This window comes from Homarus americanus, unplaced genomic scaffold (genome assembly GCF_018991925.1).
Source record: "Homarus americanus isolate GMGI-L3 unplaced genomic scaffold, GMGI_Hamer_2.0 scaffold23578, whole genome shotgun sequence".
Taxonomy (NCBI): Eukaryota; Metazoa; Arthropoda; class Malacostraca; order Decapoda; family Nephropidae; genus Homarus; species Homarus americanus.
Window position 1 is genome coordinate 7086862 of NW_024733231.1, and position 13810 is coordinate 7100671.

Genomic DNA, 13810 nt, shown 5'->3' on the forward strand with positions numbered 1-13810 from the left:
TTTATTTCACCTCTAGAATATCCACCTCAGTTTATTTCACCTGAAGAATATCCACCCAGTTTATTTCACCTGTAGAATATCCACCCCAGTTTATTTCACCTGTAGAATATCCACCCCAGTTTATTTCACCTGTAGAATATCCACCTCAGTTTATTTCACCTGTAGAATATCCACCTCAGTTTATTTCACCTGTAGAATATCCACTTCAGTTTATTTCACCTGAAGAATATCCACCATTAACTAACAGTACACTATTTGGGAGGGAGGTTAAGTTAGGTTAATCTTTAGGTGAAATAAGCTGGGGTGGCTATTCTTCAGGTGATCCAGTACTGAAAGTATGTATACCTATGTAGTGCATTGTCTATATACATGCTGAACTGTACACCTGCATTGTCTATATACATGCTGAACTGTACACCTGCATTGTCTATATACATGTTGAACTGTACACCTGCATTGTCTATATACATGCTGAACTGTACACCTGCATTGTCTATATACATGCTGAACTGTACACCTGTATATTATGTATAAGAACCAAGTGGTATACATATTTATAGAAATCAGGAAGCACCTAGCATATAAAAATTATATTGATTGTTTATATAAATTATCAAACTACTGAATAGAAAGAATTAAGAATGACATTAAAGGCACCAGGAAAACTAAAGAAATATTTGAGGAAAGAAACAGACGTAAAAGAAAGTTAAGGGGTGAGAAACAAGAGAGGGTAGGAGGTAGGTAGGTGAGGAGAGGGGAGAGGAGGGAGGTCTGGGGAGAGTCGAGCTCGAACGGGTGGGGGTGGCTGTAGGAGTCAGACCCAGGAGGACGTCAGTGTGCTAGTGGCCGGTAAAGAGTTCACACGGAGTTCGTCTGACTGACTTGAGGAGAGAAAGGTAAGACGTCATACTGTCTTGTTGGCTTAATTTAACCCTCAACACACACACACCAGTTGCATCATTCAATCAACAACGTCTCCATTGCCCCATAACCGAGATGGTTCCTATAAGATCTACGTCATTATACGTCTCTGGCATCAATTATTTCTGGTTATTTTCACTCGCGCTGTCGTCAACACACAAGGTTCTTCGGGGGCGGATCCAGGAATATAAAGGAGGGGAAGGGGGGGGGGGTCCAAGAAGTTTTAGGGAAGGGAATATGGCGAGCAAAGCGAGACCACCAAGCTCGGGGTTTTGGGTGGCATTAAGACCCCTCGAGATTTTTTTTTAATCTAGTTAATAACATGGGCATTTTGAGGCCATTTTCAACCCTTGTGTACTTGATAATAGGAGATATTCTGAGGTCCGGACCCACAGGACACCCCTCCTGGATCCGCCCGAAGTAAAAATAAAACACAGGAGAAATATAAACTCGACTTGTGTATTCGGGAACATTCTGGTCAGTCTAGGTCACTGTGTCTAGACCCCAGACTTAGAGGACAGTCAGGTCAAATGAGGTGCAGAGGAGGGCGGACGAGTTGCCGGTTTTACCACAGCCACCATTTTCCAGTGTTTCTAAAATCCCTTGATGTTTTCTTGTTTACAGAGGCCCTTCACATAACTGTATTCTTCATATTTTTTTTCTTGAGACTTAATCTAGTGAAGGATATTTATGACGTGTATTACATAATTCTATCTGTAAGTTGTATATTGTAATGTACACGGTGAATGATATAATTTTGTTAAAGGGAATGCAAACAAAAACATCAAGGGACTTTGTAAACACCTCATGAATCAGGCTAGTGAGGTGATGGACACGTGTTGGCAGCTTGTAGCTCAAATCTCAATTCTTTCTCTTATTTATATCGTCATGTATTGTGCCAGCGAAAAGTTGCTACATAGAGCGACCTTTTTTTCTCTCTACCCAAACCCGTTGATAAATCCCATTAAGAGAGAAATATAACAATAAAATGACTCATACTTGACCATCTCAGATTCCAATATTCTCCTCTCGCATTGTGTATAACAGACAGTCGGGGTATTGGGTTAGGTTAACATTAGATGCGGTTAGGTTCGCATTAGATAAGGTTAAGTTAGTATTAGATAAGGTTAAGTTAGCATTAGGTTAGCATTAGATAAGGTTAGGTTAGCATTCGATAAGGTAAGTTAACGTTAGGTTAGCATTAGATAAGGTTAAGTTAGTATTAGATAAGGTTAAGTTAGCGTTAGGTTGGCATTAGATAAGGTTAGGTTAGCATTCGATAAGGTAAGTTAGCGTTAGGTTAGCATTAGATAAGGTTAAGTTAGTATTAGATAAGGTTAAGTTAGCGTTAGGTTAGCATTAGATAAGGTTAGGTTAGCATTCGATAAGGTAAGTTAACGTTAGGTTAGCATTAGATAAGGTTAAGTTAGCATTAGATAAGGTTAAGTTAGCGTTAGGTTAGCATTAGATAAGGTTAGGTTAGCATTCGATAAGGTAAGTTAACGTTAGGTTAGCATTAGATAAGGTTAAGTTAGCGTTAGGTTTAGGGTGATTAATTAAAAGGTAAAATAAACTAGAGGGGCTAATCTGTGTGTGTATAAATGTAGGACAGTGTTGGGTGAGAAGTGTGTCGCAGCAGAGGTCATTACCAGGTCCTTGTGTTACTCTCTAGTGGTACAAGTTTATACCAGTGTTTTATTCAGTGTTTTATGGATATCCTTCATCAGATTGCCTTACTGTTTACCACTGTTTGTATACCATCACTCTAGGTACATTTATTGTATACCTGCACTGTCTAGGTACTGTACTTCGTAAACCTGTACTGTGTATATGCATGTTGAACTGTATACCTGCATTGTGTATATGCATGTTGAACTGTATACCTGCATTGTCTATATACATGTTGAACTGTACACCTGCATTGTCCATATACTCCTACATGATGAATTGATTGTAAACATCTGACGATTTTACTAAATACATATTCCAACCTATGTATCTACCCATCAAGAGCCAGAGAGGGTCACTGAACAAACCCACATTACCTACCCATCTCCGCCCTTCACCTTCATCTAGCTAGTCGACTTTCACACCTTTCACCTGACAGCGTATAACTTTCACCAATCTAAGTCGCACTACACACACACACTGCCAACCCTCCCTGGTGCCTGGAGGGTGTGAGAGCTACCGGTCACTGTTTTAGGTCAGCCTTTTTCTCAGCCATGACTTGGATATATAATGTACTGTGTATCTTCGCAGGGGACCTTACAGTACAGTACAACATGCGTATAGATAATGCAGGTATACGTTTAATTATACATATAGACAACGCAGGTATACAGTTCAACATACTGTACAGTGTCACGCAGGTATGTAGATTGTATCGTGACAGTGCTGGTATACAAACAATGTGTCTAAACAGTGCAGGTATAGAAACAATGGTAAATATATGTCCTGCATTTCACACTGTGGTTGCAAGAGGTGTATGTTAAACATGTTTGCTTCCTTGTTCAACCAGAGATGAAGCAACGATACCTTCTGTTCCGCTTATGGACTGAACATGGCGTCATTCCAAGTCTCTCGTACGCGTCGTCAGAAGGTTGAGTATCACGTAATTCCTTGTGGATTTTCACTCTTTGATGGCGTCCTTTATTATAGCGAAAATATATTGAAGATAAAAATCCTGCTTGTGTTAGCGCTCTACAGAAAGTAATCGTATGTCCGCTAGAAGACTCTGGCTAATAGGAAGATGAGGGAGTGACAAAAGCGATTCTTTGTTGACAACGGTGAGCGACGAGAGCAATGACCGCGGGAAATCTATTTGAAAGACCTATTCTTACTGGTTCACATCCGCTGTAGCACCAATCATAATCCTCTTTTCATATGGACACAGCCGGTCAAGTGATGGAGACTCGTAATATTTTCATGAGAATTTTATTGAATATATTGAGTTAATTTTAATAATCGAGTTATGAAAGGATTTTGAAACTATTCCTAAGGAACTGTGTGCTAAACTGTATACCTGCATTGTCTATATACATGCTGAACCAATTGTAAACTTGTATGACAATTTTACTTAATATATAGCATAAGATTCCATATACTGTATTCTAGCTTTAGATTCCCTATATTAATGTTGAAATTCCCTGTATTAAGCGTGAGTGTGATAATGGAGGGAAAAACAAGATCGTTAAGACATGCGTGAGACTTGTCAAGTATAACATTTACTGTACTGTGGCCTCGATTTCTTCACCCACACTTTCCACGTATCACTAAATAGCTAGGACTATATTCCGTTGTCTTAGTACAGTACCTACGGGTATGGATTTGTTATTAATTCACTCACTCATTCCCTGACGGAGAAGAGTTAAAGCTCCTCTTACGTACTTAAAATTTTAGTTTTTTTGACAATGGTAGACAAGATTATGGGTGGTGGCTGTAGGGGGCGCTGGAGGAGCCTTGGAATGACTACCAGAGAGAGAGAGATAATGATTCTATGCGTGGTGTATCTACTGTACGTGTATGTAGTGTTAGGAGTTCTGCAGAGAGTCAGTGGTTGGATTCCCCCGCTAAGGTGAAGCGGCGACATGTACAGTATACACAGCCAGCGGGCGTTGTGGTGTGTGTGTGTTACAATGAAAAACTGTCTGACCTGCGGCGAGAGAACCCGTTATCCAGACTGCGATTGACAGTAAGTAGTCTCTCTCCTTGAAGCAAGAGTTCACGAGCTAATCATATCTAACCTAACATAATAAATGTTTTACCTAACTTAACCTCAACAAATCAAATCAATTCTCACCTGACCAAATTTAACCTAATCAAACCCAACCTAACATCGCCTTACTATATCTAATCAGATGTAAATTCACTTAACCTAACATAACAGTTGCATAACCTGTGGAACGGAGGTAACACATATATCCTATACTGTGTCCTGGGTTCAGTCTCGGGCCCGAACCACATACGGGAAAGGAGTTAGTTGTCCAGGTTGACATTACCAAACATAGTAGGTTTCCGCCAGGTAGCCTACTCCAGCTTCCTCCTGTACTAACACTGGACAATAGTGATAACAAAGTAACACAGAACAGACCAACCTCCCGATAAGTGGTGTAATGATATTGTTCTTGTGTTGCAGAGGACGACTTACTGTATAATGCATTTGTTTTTCTCATGTTGCAGATGTTCATGCGCGTGGCACTTGCGGCGGCGGTGGTGATGGTAGTGGTGGCGGCGCCCAGCAACAAAGAGGGGCGTGAGTCCAGCCAACTACCCGCCGAGCACCGTAAGGGGACTCCTTCCTCCACACCACATCCTATGGAGGACATTGTTGATGCGTAAGTATCTGTCTGTCACTGACTGTCATATCCCAAAATACACACAATAATTGTGCTTATTAGAGCCTCATGCACACGCACACCTAAAATTCTGTTCATCAGAGGCTCCATACCACACACACCTGAAATATGCTAACCAGTGCCCCTCATGCCCACGCACATTAATTCCTCCAAGCAGCACGCGAACATTAGCGAAGCCTCTGCCAATCAGCGTGTGTATCCTGCCAGTCAAGAAGGTACGGAAATTCTCTTGGGACTGGTTTTGTTCGCTTCAAGGTGACCTCTGGAAGACTTGGCATTCTTAAAGATCCTTACATTCATCCCCCCATTCTTAAAGATCCTTACATTCATCCCCCCATTCTTAAAGATCCTTACATTCATCCCCCCATTCTTAAAGATCCTTACATTCATCCCCCCATTCTTAAAGATCCTTACATTCATCCCCCCATTCTTAAAGATCCTTACATTCATCCCCCACAAATAATGTGAGTGCGTTTTATACGTTTTTATAAGTTACGACACAAAAGATGGATTCTTATAGGTCTTTATGTGAAAATGTTCTACAATTGATGATGATAGAAAGCATCTAATAAACTCATTAAAGTTAAGACAAAAGGTGGATTGTTGAAAGTCCTTATGTTAAACTATTCCTTAAGCTGGAGATGTAAAAACTCATCCAACTGGTTCATTTGAGTTGCAACACGTATATACGAGTTATAAGATTACGAACACACTGATTCTTAAAGCATAGTATGTTCTACAAAGTGTGAACGATGCTTCTGTGTTATGGGAAAAATAAGCGTCCAGTTCGGATTCCAATCCAGAGACTTCACATGCTTCGGCAGAGATGATATTGACCAACCTAACTGGCTATTTAGAACGAGTTGGCGCGCGCAGTGATGCCAGGTCTCCTTGGCAAATTGTCCTTACTTGCTAATAAGCAACAAGTGGCGCGCGCAGTGATGCCAGGTCTCCTTGGCCAAATTGCCTTGATGCACCCTCAAAATTTCCTTTTTGTCACAAAATTTCCCTATTTATATATAATTGTGATAATATGGTGGTAGTTATTTGCATTTCTAATCATATTCAATATGACAGCATCTGCATGTTAATATGATGCTATTACCTGCGTGGCTGAAAATAAATATATAATTTACTGAGTGTCTATTGGGATGAATGTTCAATGCCACTACTTTTTTCTTAAATTATTGAAAACAGCCTATCAAAGGGCGGGGAAGAGTAGGGAGGAGGAGAACCTGTAGGTGGGAATAGCTGAGGTGACCAAAGGAGTGGGGGAATGTAAACCAAATTAATATAGTGCCAAGGAAGACACACAGAACAAAGTAATTTGGTTAGTTTAGCAACTTATTAACAATATTGCAAGAACATAATACAGTACCTTGTGGGTGGAGAGGGTGAGGTGTATGGGATCCGACTGACAAACTTAGTCGTCGAAATAGTTTGGTCCTCTTTCAAAATGCCCCTTTTCCATTGCCATTTTCCCCTAAATTTTGACCAATTTTCATTTTCTTCCCTTTCCCTAAATAAGAAATTTTTTCCACACCTGGCAACACTGGCCTGCGCGTCATAATAAACCAGTCTCACGTAGTGGATGTTTTTATTAATTTATATATGTATGCTTAAACAACTATGGTGTTTAAGCACGTAATTTGTAGACTAATACAATAAAAAACATTTTATATACTAATTCAAGGAGGAAATTTATGCTATTTATGTATATTGACTTTATTGAGAGCGTATATAAAGCAAATACATCAAGCCAAAGAACCAACTAAAATAGAAAAAGCAATCTTGTTTTTTATGTAAGATCTTTCCTAATGTTGCAGCTGAGCCTCGTGTGTGTGTGTGTGTCCCGCCTGGATACAACAGCACCTTGGCTATTGGGTTTCAAGAGGAGGTACAGATAGGAGACTGGCTGGCTTATCCTTGTCAGCTGACGTCAGGGAAGTTGAATTTAAGGGAAAGCTGGCATGAAGGGAGCAAACATAACACATTCTAGCAGATTAAAAATACTGTACTGTCCTCAAACACCTTTACACATTACAATCCGTATATGTTAATAATAAGTTTGAGGCGTTTCAGCTTATTGATCACGTGAAGATTAGGCACCCTAGCTTATTTCACCTTACACTTACCGGTAGCCACCCTATTCTAACCCTAACCCATCCCAGGTTGCATTAGGGTATTTAATCAAGTGAAATAAGGTGGTGTGTCTATTTTCATGTGATCCCAGCTTTTAACTATGGCAATCTTGCAGTTAGTTATCCATTTGCCTTGAAACTTAAGATTTTAACTGTTTCAACCTGAATAGATTCGATATTATTAAACAAACAAGGTCGGTCATCACAACCCATTTAGCTACCAGCAATCATTAATTTTCCTACAAATTAAGAATTATATAAAAATGATATGTGGATGATATCCGTATGAAGTTAAAATGATTCATGGATGATGAGAATAAAATAAAAAATTAAAATGATAAATGGATATTAGAATGATATTACCTGTAAAAGGATATGTGGATGGTATAACTATATAGATAATACAAGGCCTGGCAAATTGCTTCCTTGTAAAGCGTAACATAGTTGGTGTCAAGTGAATTGCGTATCACCTGATCTGGGTGCGTATAGTTGAAAGTCCCAACACTTATTATCTCCAGGGTTAAGACTGTTGTAATGCCTCCTGTGGTAAGATTGGATGTACAGGTATTGATATATTCAGTGTAAAGACTGAATCTACTAATACCTCTCATGAAAAGCCTGACCCTTGTGTATGTGTTGTTAAGTCAATTCTAAGATGATGGTGGCAGCAACAAGACCAACATTGTGGATGAAATTACGTGTTACAGGGTGTTGACGTCTGAAACAATGGCAGCTGTGGACGAGGCAGCAGCTCGCGTCACAACAGCCATCGGAGGGGTCATTGATGACTTGGGCAACTTCGTAGTGAATTCGGTAAAAGAGTTACCAGATGCCATTCGCGAGGTGTCGGAAAAGGTCAATCAAGCGATTGCTGAAGGCGGCGAGCAGGTGAGTAGGATTTGAATTTCATTTTGTGGGAGATAATTCTGATTTTAAATAATTTTTACCAACTTTGGATAAATCTTTGGTGATGGAAATTTTATCTACTTACCTCCTTCTCTTACAACAAATAGAAATTGCGATACACCTGTATAATCAACTATTTGTTTAAAGTTATTCTTTCGTCAATGCTAACTAAAACTACACTGTAATTCTCTGCTATATATACCTGATTCACATTGTCATCATTTAATGTGTACTGAACATGGTTGGTGTTGTGTGTAGGTAGTGATTATAGTGAAGGGGGTGAAGACCAAAGTCACCAACGGTACAGCCACAAGAACTGTCACCAACACCGTCGACAGGGTCTTCCAGGTCGCCAACTCTTCTCAAACTGCTTCCAGTTTCAAGGACCTTCGTAAGTTTGATCTACCTATGTAAATTACTCTTTCTGAACAACTGTTTATGAATTTTTATCATTAGGAGAATGTATACTTGGGTTAAATGAGTTTTGAAATAAGACTATGCAATGATTAAACGAATTGCCGACATTTCCAGTATGCCATCTTACATTTGCTTCACACTGGAAAATAAATGTTGCAATATACGATGCATTACCTATTATTTCACTCCCTTATATGTATTCATGCCTGAGAATATTCATTTGATCTTCAGTGAGTGATGACATTTTTTTTAATAAAAATATATCACTGATTCACTATACGATTTATAAGTATTTTGTCTGACTTCCTGGTGTTCAATATCAAGAGATGACTTGTTATTATTTAGTGCTGTGCTGTATTGGGTCCGTTCAAAAGAAGTTTCTTAAGATCATTTTGCTTGACCATGGGTCACCATTGCTTACCTCAAGACCGAAAATGTATACCTGCATTATACTGGCACATGCTGAACTATACTGTATACAGTACTGTACCTGCATTGTCTGTATACAGGTTGAACCAATTATAAACTTGTATGATGATTTTACTGCATAAATATCTATCTACTTTTTGAAGTAAAACAAAATTTTCTCACAGAGGAGCGCATTGCAGTGACTGTGAGCCGCATATTCTCCTCTTTCATGTTCAACTTGGACAAGATTGACAGTGCTGTAGCTGATGGGATCAGGTGAGAGCATCTGCCTTCATCTGGTGTTATATTACCAATCATACTAGTCAGATCACCTGAAGATTAGGCACCCCAGCTTATTTTACCTGATGATTAAAACACCCTTATATTAATCTAAACTACCCTAAGATAACCTGTCCTAACTTAATCCAACATATCCTAACCATACTACCATCAGGTGAAGGGCTGACTGTTCTTTCTAATTGTACATCAGTGTTATAATGAAATCCCTTATTTTTCTTAAACATGCTCAACTCTTGTGAACCCTTTCAGTGTAGGTTATTTAGCAACTTTCTTCCTTTCCTTGAAGCTATTAGAACATTGAAAACCTGCTTTAACTGATGTTAGTGTTTTATTATATAGCACTGTACTAATAAATGATAATGTACAGTACATTATGTTTTGGATGTCTTCCTCATTTATGCTAAAATTTATCAATTCACAAAAAGATCATGAAAGAATTGCCGAGGAAACCATTTGAATTCTCCTGCACTTATGAGTTCAACCATAAAATTAACACTAAAACTGCACTATATTTAACAACTTTGACTTAAGATTAATTTAGATGTACAGTACACTATGTCACCTTCATTTCATGAGTCATTCTTTCGTGATAAATCTTGTCTCTATAATAGTGACTTTCTTTTATAATTTTTGGAGCAGAATAAATACTGTACTGCATATATCTCATGTAATTGCTAGTAAGTTTTTCATGTTTTTTATAGTGATTCTTAATATTCTTCCAATACAGGAGAGTGGCTTTCAACAGCACTGACAGTAAACCCACGACCCAAGTACTTAATCGTCCTTCACAGGAAAATGAAATTCGAGCACTGTCTTAAGTGTGGCACTGAAGAAAACAACACCAAGACCCAAAATATCCAGTAAAATAAGTTTAATGTAGCTTTTAATTTACACTTACCTGTACTGTAACATTTGTAAACCAATATTTATCTATCTCTGTGAACTGTATATTATGTGTGTTGTTTCATGCATTCAAACATTGTATGTTAAATATTCCCAGGATATATTCTCTTTGGTGAGTAACAGGGTGACCCCAGACTGTGTCACCTCGGAACCACCACCACACATAATGTTAACCACATCTAATGAACTTGTTGAAGAATATTAATACCTGTACTGTATTATGAAATGTTACATATATGACATCAGTATCAAATGCAACATACTGTATACCATTTTAAGTCTTATTTTTAATAACTTGTGACCTGTAGATCACCATAAAAGTACTCTCAAGGTGAATTATTGTACTGGGAGTTAAAAATAAGTCACTATTTTGTGCACATTTATAATCGCCTGCTGGAGGAAAGTAATTCACAACCCAGAGAGAAAGATTTGGTAAGAAGGCCAGCAGAGTGGTCAGACAGCATTTCGTAGCCAGTGGTTTACCTTCATCCTTCTGGCAGGGTGTTCAGTGGTTTACCTCCATCCTTCTGGCAGGGTGTCCGGTGGTTTACCTTCATCCTTCTGGCAAGGTGTCCAGTGGTTTACCTCCATCCTCCTAGCAGGGTGTTCAGTGGTTCACCTTCACCATTCTGGCAGATGTCTGTCTATTCAAGGGTTGTACTACCATCAGCAAAGCACCCTCCACTGTGTTCATTTTATTGCCAAGTGAGCAAGGGTGATATTCAGTACAGCACAATAGGGATGTTACTTTACTCTGGCCAGACCTTTCCTGCAATGGAACAAGGAGGCCAAAAATAAGTACTGTACTAACACTAAGCCTCCATCATTCATTCTCATTTAATTTGTTTTCCTACCTTACCAGATGTGTTCTGATATATAAACACATCCATATTTATATACTAACAGTTAAGATTAAGATTATAACATATAAGGCTATAGAAACAAGTTACCCATATATCCATTATCATATAAGAATTGCCTCTCAATATATCTGGGCTGAGTTAAGAGGAGTGTTGAGTGTGTGCATGTGGTGGTATATTTTGTGTTTTTAGCCCAGGTAATGTAACACATTGACAGGGCATACGTATTGAAACTACTTAGAAACCTACACTTGTAACATCCCTGTAGTGAAGTGAAGGGGCCGTCATTTTTGGAATCATGTTAATTTAATTCTCTAGAACTTATGTTTGAATATAAATTATATCAAAACATAAATTCTATCGAAGTAACTTATGATTTTAAAAGCATTTAAACAATATTTATGAAAGACAATTACACAAACTCTGCAACTGTAAATAAAAAATAAATCTTGAATTATAATAACGAACATTTATATAAGTTCTTTCAATCAATCATAAAATATTCTTACAAATGTCTATAAATGATATACCCCACTAGCCAGAACTTACCACAACACATATAGCATACAACATCCCTCTGTGGTAATTCAACTGTTTAAAATGATCTTATTAGGCAGCCAAAGTATAATTATTAACTACCAACTGTGAACCTGAGATTTGTACTATAGTCATCAGGAGCCAGTGAGAAATCTTATGGGAGTTACCTGGTACATTTGCTTCATTATTCTCAATCATAGTGACTCACAACTTTCCCCAATAAGGTGAAGAGGGGTGGGATCTGGGTCACTTACAGGTTTCCTCTTTTTAAGCATGCAAAAGGCTTAATCTGTTATAACTTTTAGGTGCTAATGGGTTAGTGTAATTACTGACCTTGGTATGCACTTAAAAAGGGCCTACCCTCATTGTTGAGGTGCAGTAATAATATAAAAAAACCACCAAGTAAGTACAAATACAGTACTGTACACATTACAAAGGATAAAGTAAAACCAGAGTTGCAGTGAGTGAAAATTCTATTAAACATTGTCTGCAGCAGAGGATCGTTAGCCACCTCACTCACCAAATTAATGGTGCCCTCTAGTTACAGAAACTTTATAGTACCACTATTAAACAGTGACAAGGAATATTTCTGAAGGTTAATCCAAAAATTACAGGAGAATAAATAGATGTTAGAATTAAAGTTTCATAAACATTTGAGAATCAGAATCAACATCAATTTTGAGAATAATTTCAAATGTTAGACCTTGGGCAACATGCTTACAAGTCTCTTGAGATGCCACCTACTGCAGATTATGTCTGGGATATTGGAAGCCCGTATAGGCTATGTTTACATACACTATTTTGAAATGGCAATAAGTAGTTCTTAAAAAAAAAAAGTCAACTCATTCCTTGCAATACACAAGTGTAAATCAGGAAGAAAACAAGACTCACTCCTCTGATCAACCAGTCTTTTTCTAAGTACAGTGTAAACCCTTTCACCCCACAACAGTACACAGCCCTTGCATCCAATTAGTGCAAATTCCTTTTATTCTGTTAAGATTTAATTCCAACATACTTCCTAAGGACACAATATAGTGAATGTCAGATCTACATCAACACAAACATGGGATGCTCTGTAATTTCATGAGCACCATATATTCGTATACACTTCACTATAATATTCTTAAAAAATATGGCCCAATTTAGTAAACAATAATGACACAAAATTCACAGCAAGCCATCATGTAGCTGAACAGTCATGTCTTTAATAAACACCATAAAATTCTCATGTTTGAGGGTTTAATTTCAACAAAAAACAATTAAAATAAATAAATTCAATTACAAGTACAGTACAGAGAACATTATAATGAGTGGGTGGACACTATGAAATAAGGAACACAAAACAGTCACTGATGATGGCTACTGTTTAAGGCTTAACAATGGTAAACCCAGTATAAGGAAACAGTTCAAGAAGTGTTCAAACTCTAGCAACATTCCTCACAGTATAGTTAATTCATGCTTTGTGATTCTAAACAACATACTGTTCTTTAAAATACACTTTTTAATATTCAACGGGTAAATGTGACAGTAAAAGCAAATAAATTTTGGTCATATATGAATTAAGTTGAAGGCCACAGTAACCACACCCCAGCAGGTCTTGGAGGAAGGTCACAATGGTATGACTAAGTTTTAGTACAGTACTGTATCTTGTGAAATTAGTTGATTAATTACAGGAGTGCCAACCTGCTACACAGAATTCTTGGGTAGTTATCTTGAACACAGTTGCTGGGTCTTTGACATGAATGGAGAATATCAGTGAATGGGGTGCTTAAGGAAGAATCTATTTGTACTACTCAGTTTTAAATACAGTTGTAATAAAACAAAACAAGTCCAAACAGGTATGTCTACTGTACATACAGTATATATCTATTTATACTTTATAAACAATAATGGAACTTGGGCTAAGGTCCACGTTATACCCTGACTAGACATACAGTAAAATCTCTCAAAGCCACAATGTCTCTTGAGCTGCATTTGGTGTGCAGCACAGCTTTAAGAAAGGAACAAAACCAGTCTGGCAACTGTGAGAGGCTTTGCAGCTCAACATGGGTAAATATCCTAC

General features: G+C 38.0%; 1 protein-coding gene across 1 annotated transcript; it reads left to right on the plus strand.

The window, feature by feature from the left end:
• The first annotated feature begins 790 nt into the window (after positions 1-790).
• On the plus strand, positions 791-10629 carry LOC121869661. Its single transcript, XM_042371195.1, has 6 exons — positions 791-896; positions 5101-5255; positions 8125-8305; positions 8582-8714; positions 9334-9424; positions 10176-10629. Exons 2-6 carry the CDS (start codon positions 5101-5103, stop codon positions 10264-10266), a joined length of 651 nt encoding a protein of 216 aa, XP_042227129.1. The 5' UTR covers positions 791-896; the 3' UTR covers positions 10267-10629.
• The last annotated feature ends 3181 nt before the right edge of the window (positions 10630-13810 follow it).

Bases quoted from the DNA above. Each gene is read 5' to 3' on its own strand.
- LOC121869661 (XM_042371195.1), top strand. From the start codon at position 5,101: ATGTTCATGCGCGTGGCACTTGCGGCGGCGGTGGTGATGGTAGTGGTG. The intron at 5,256-8,124 runs GTAAGTATCTGT...TACGTGTTACAG, and splicing joins ATGGAGGACATTGTTGATGC to GGTGTTGACGTCTGAAACAA. The intron at 9,425-10,175 runs GTGAGAGCATCT...CTTCCAATACAG, and splicing joins GCTGTAGCTGATGGGATCAG to GAGAGTGGCTTTCAACAGCA.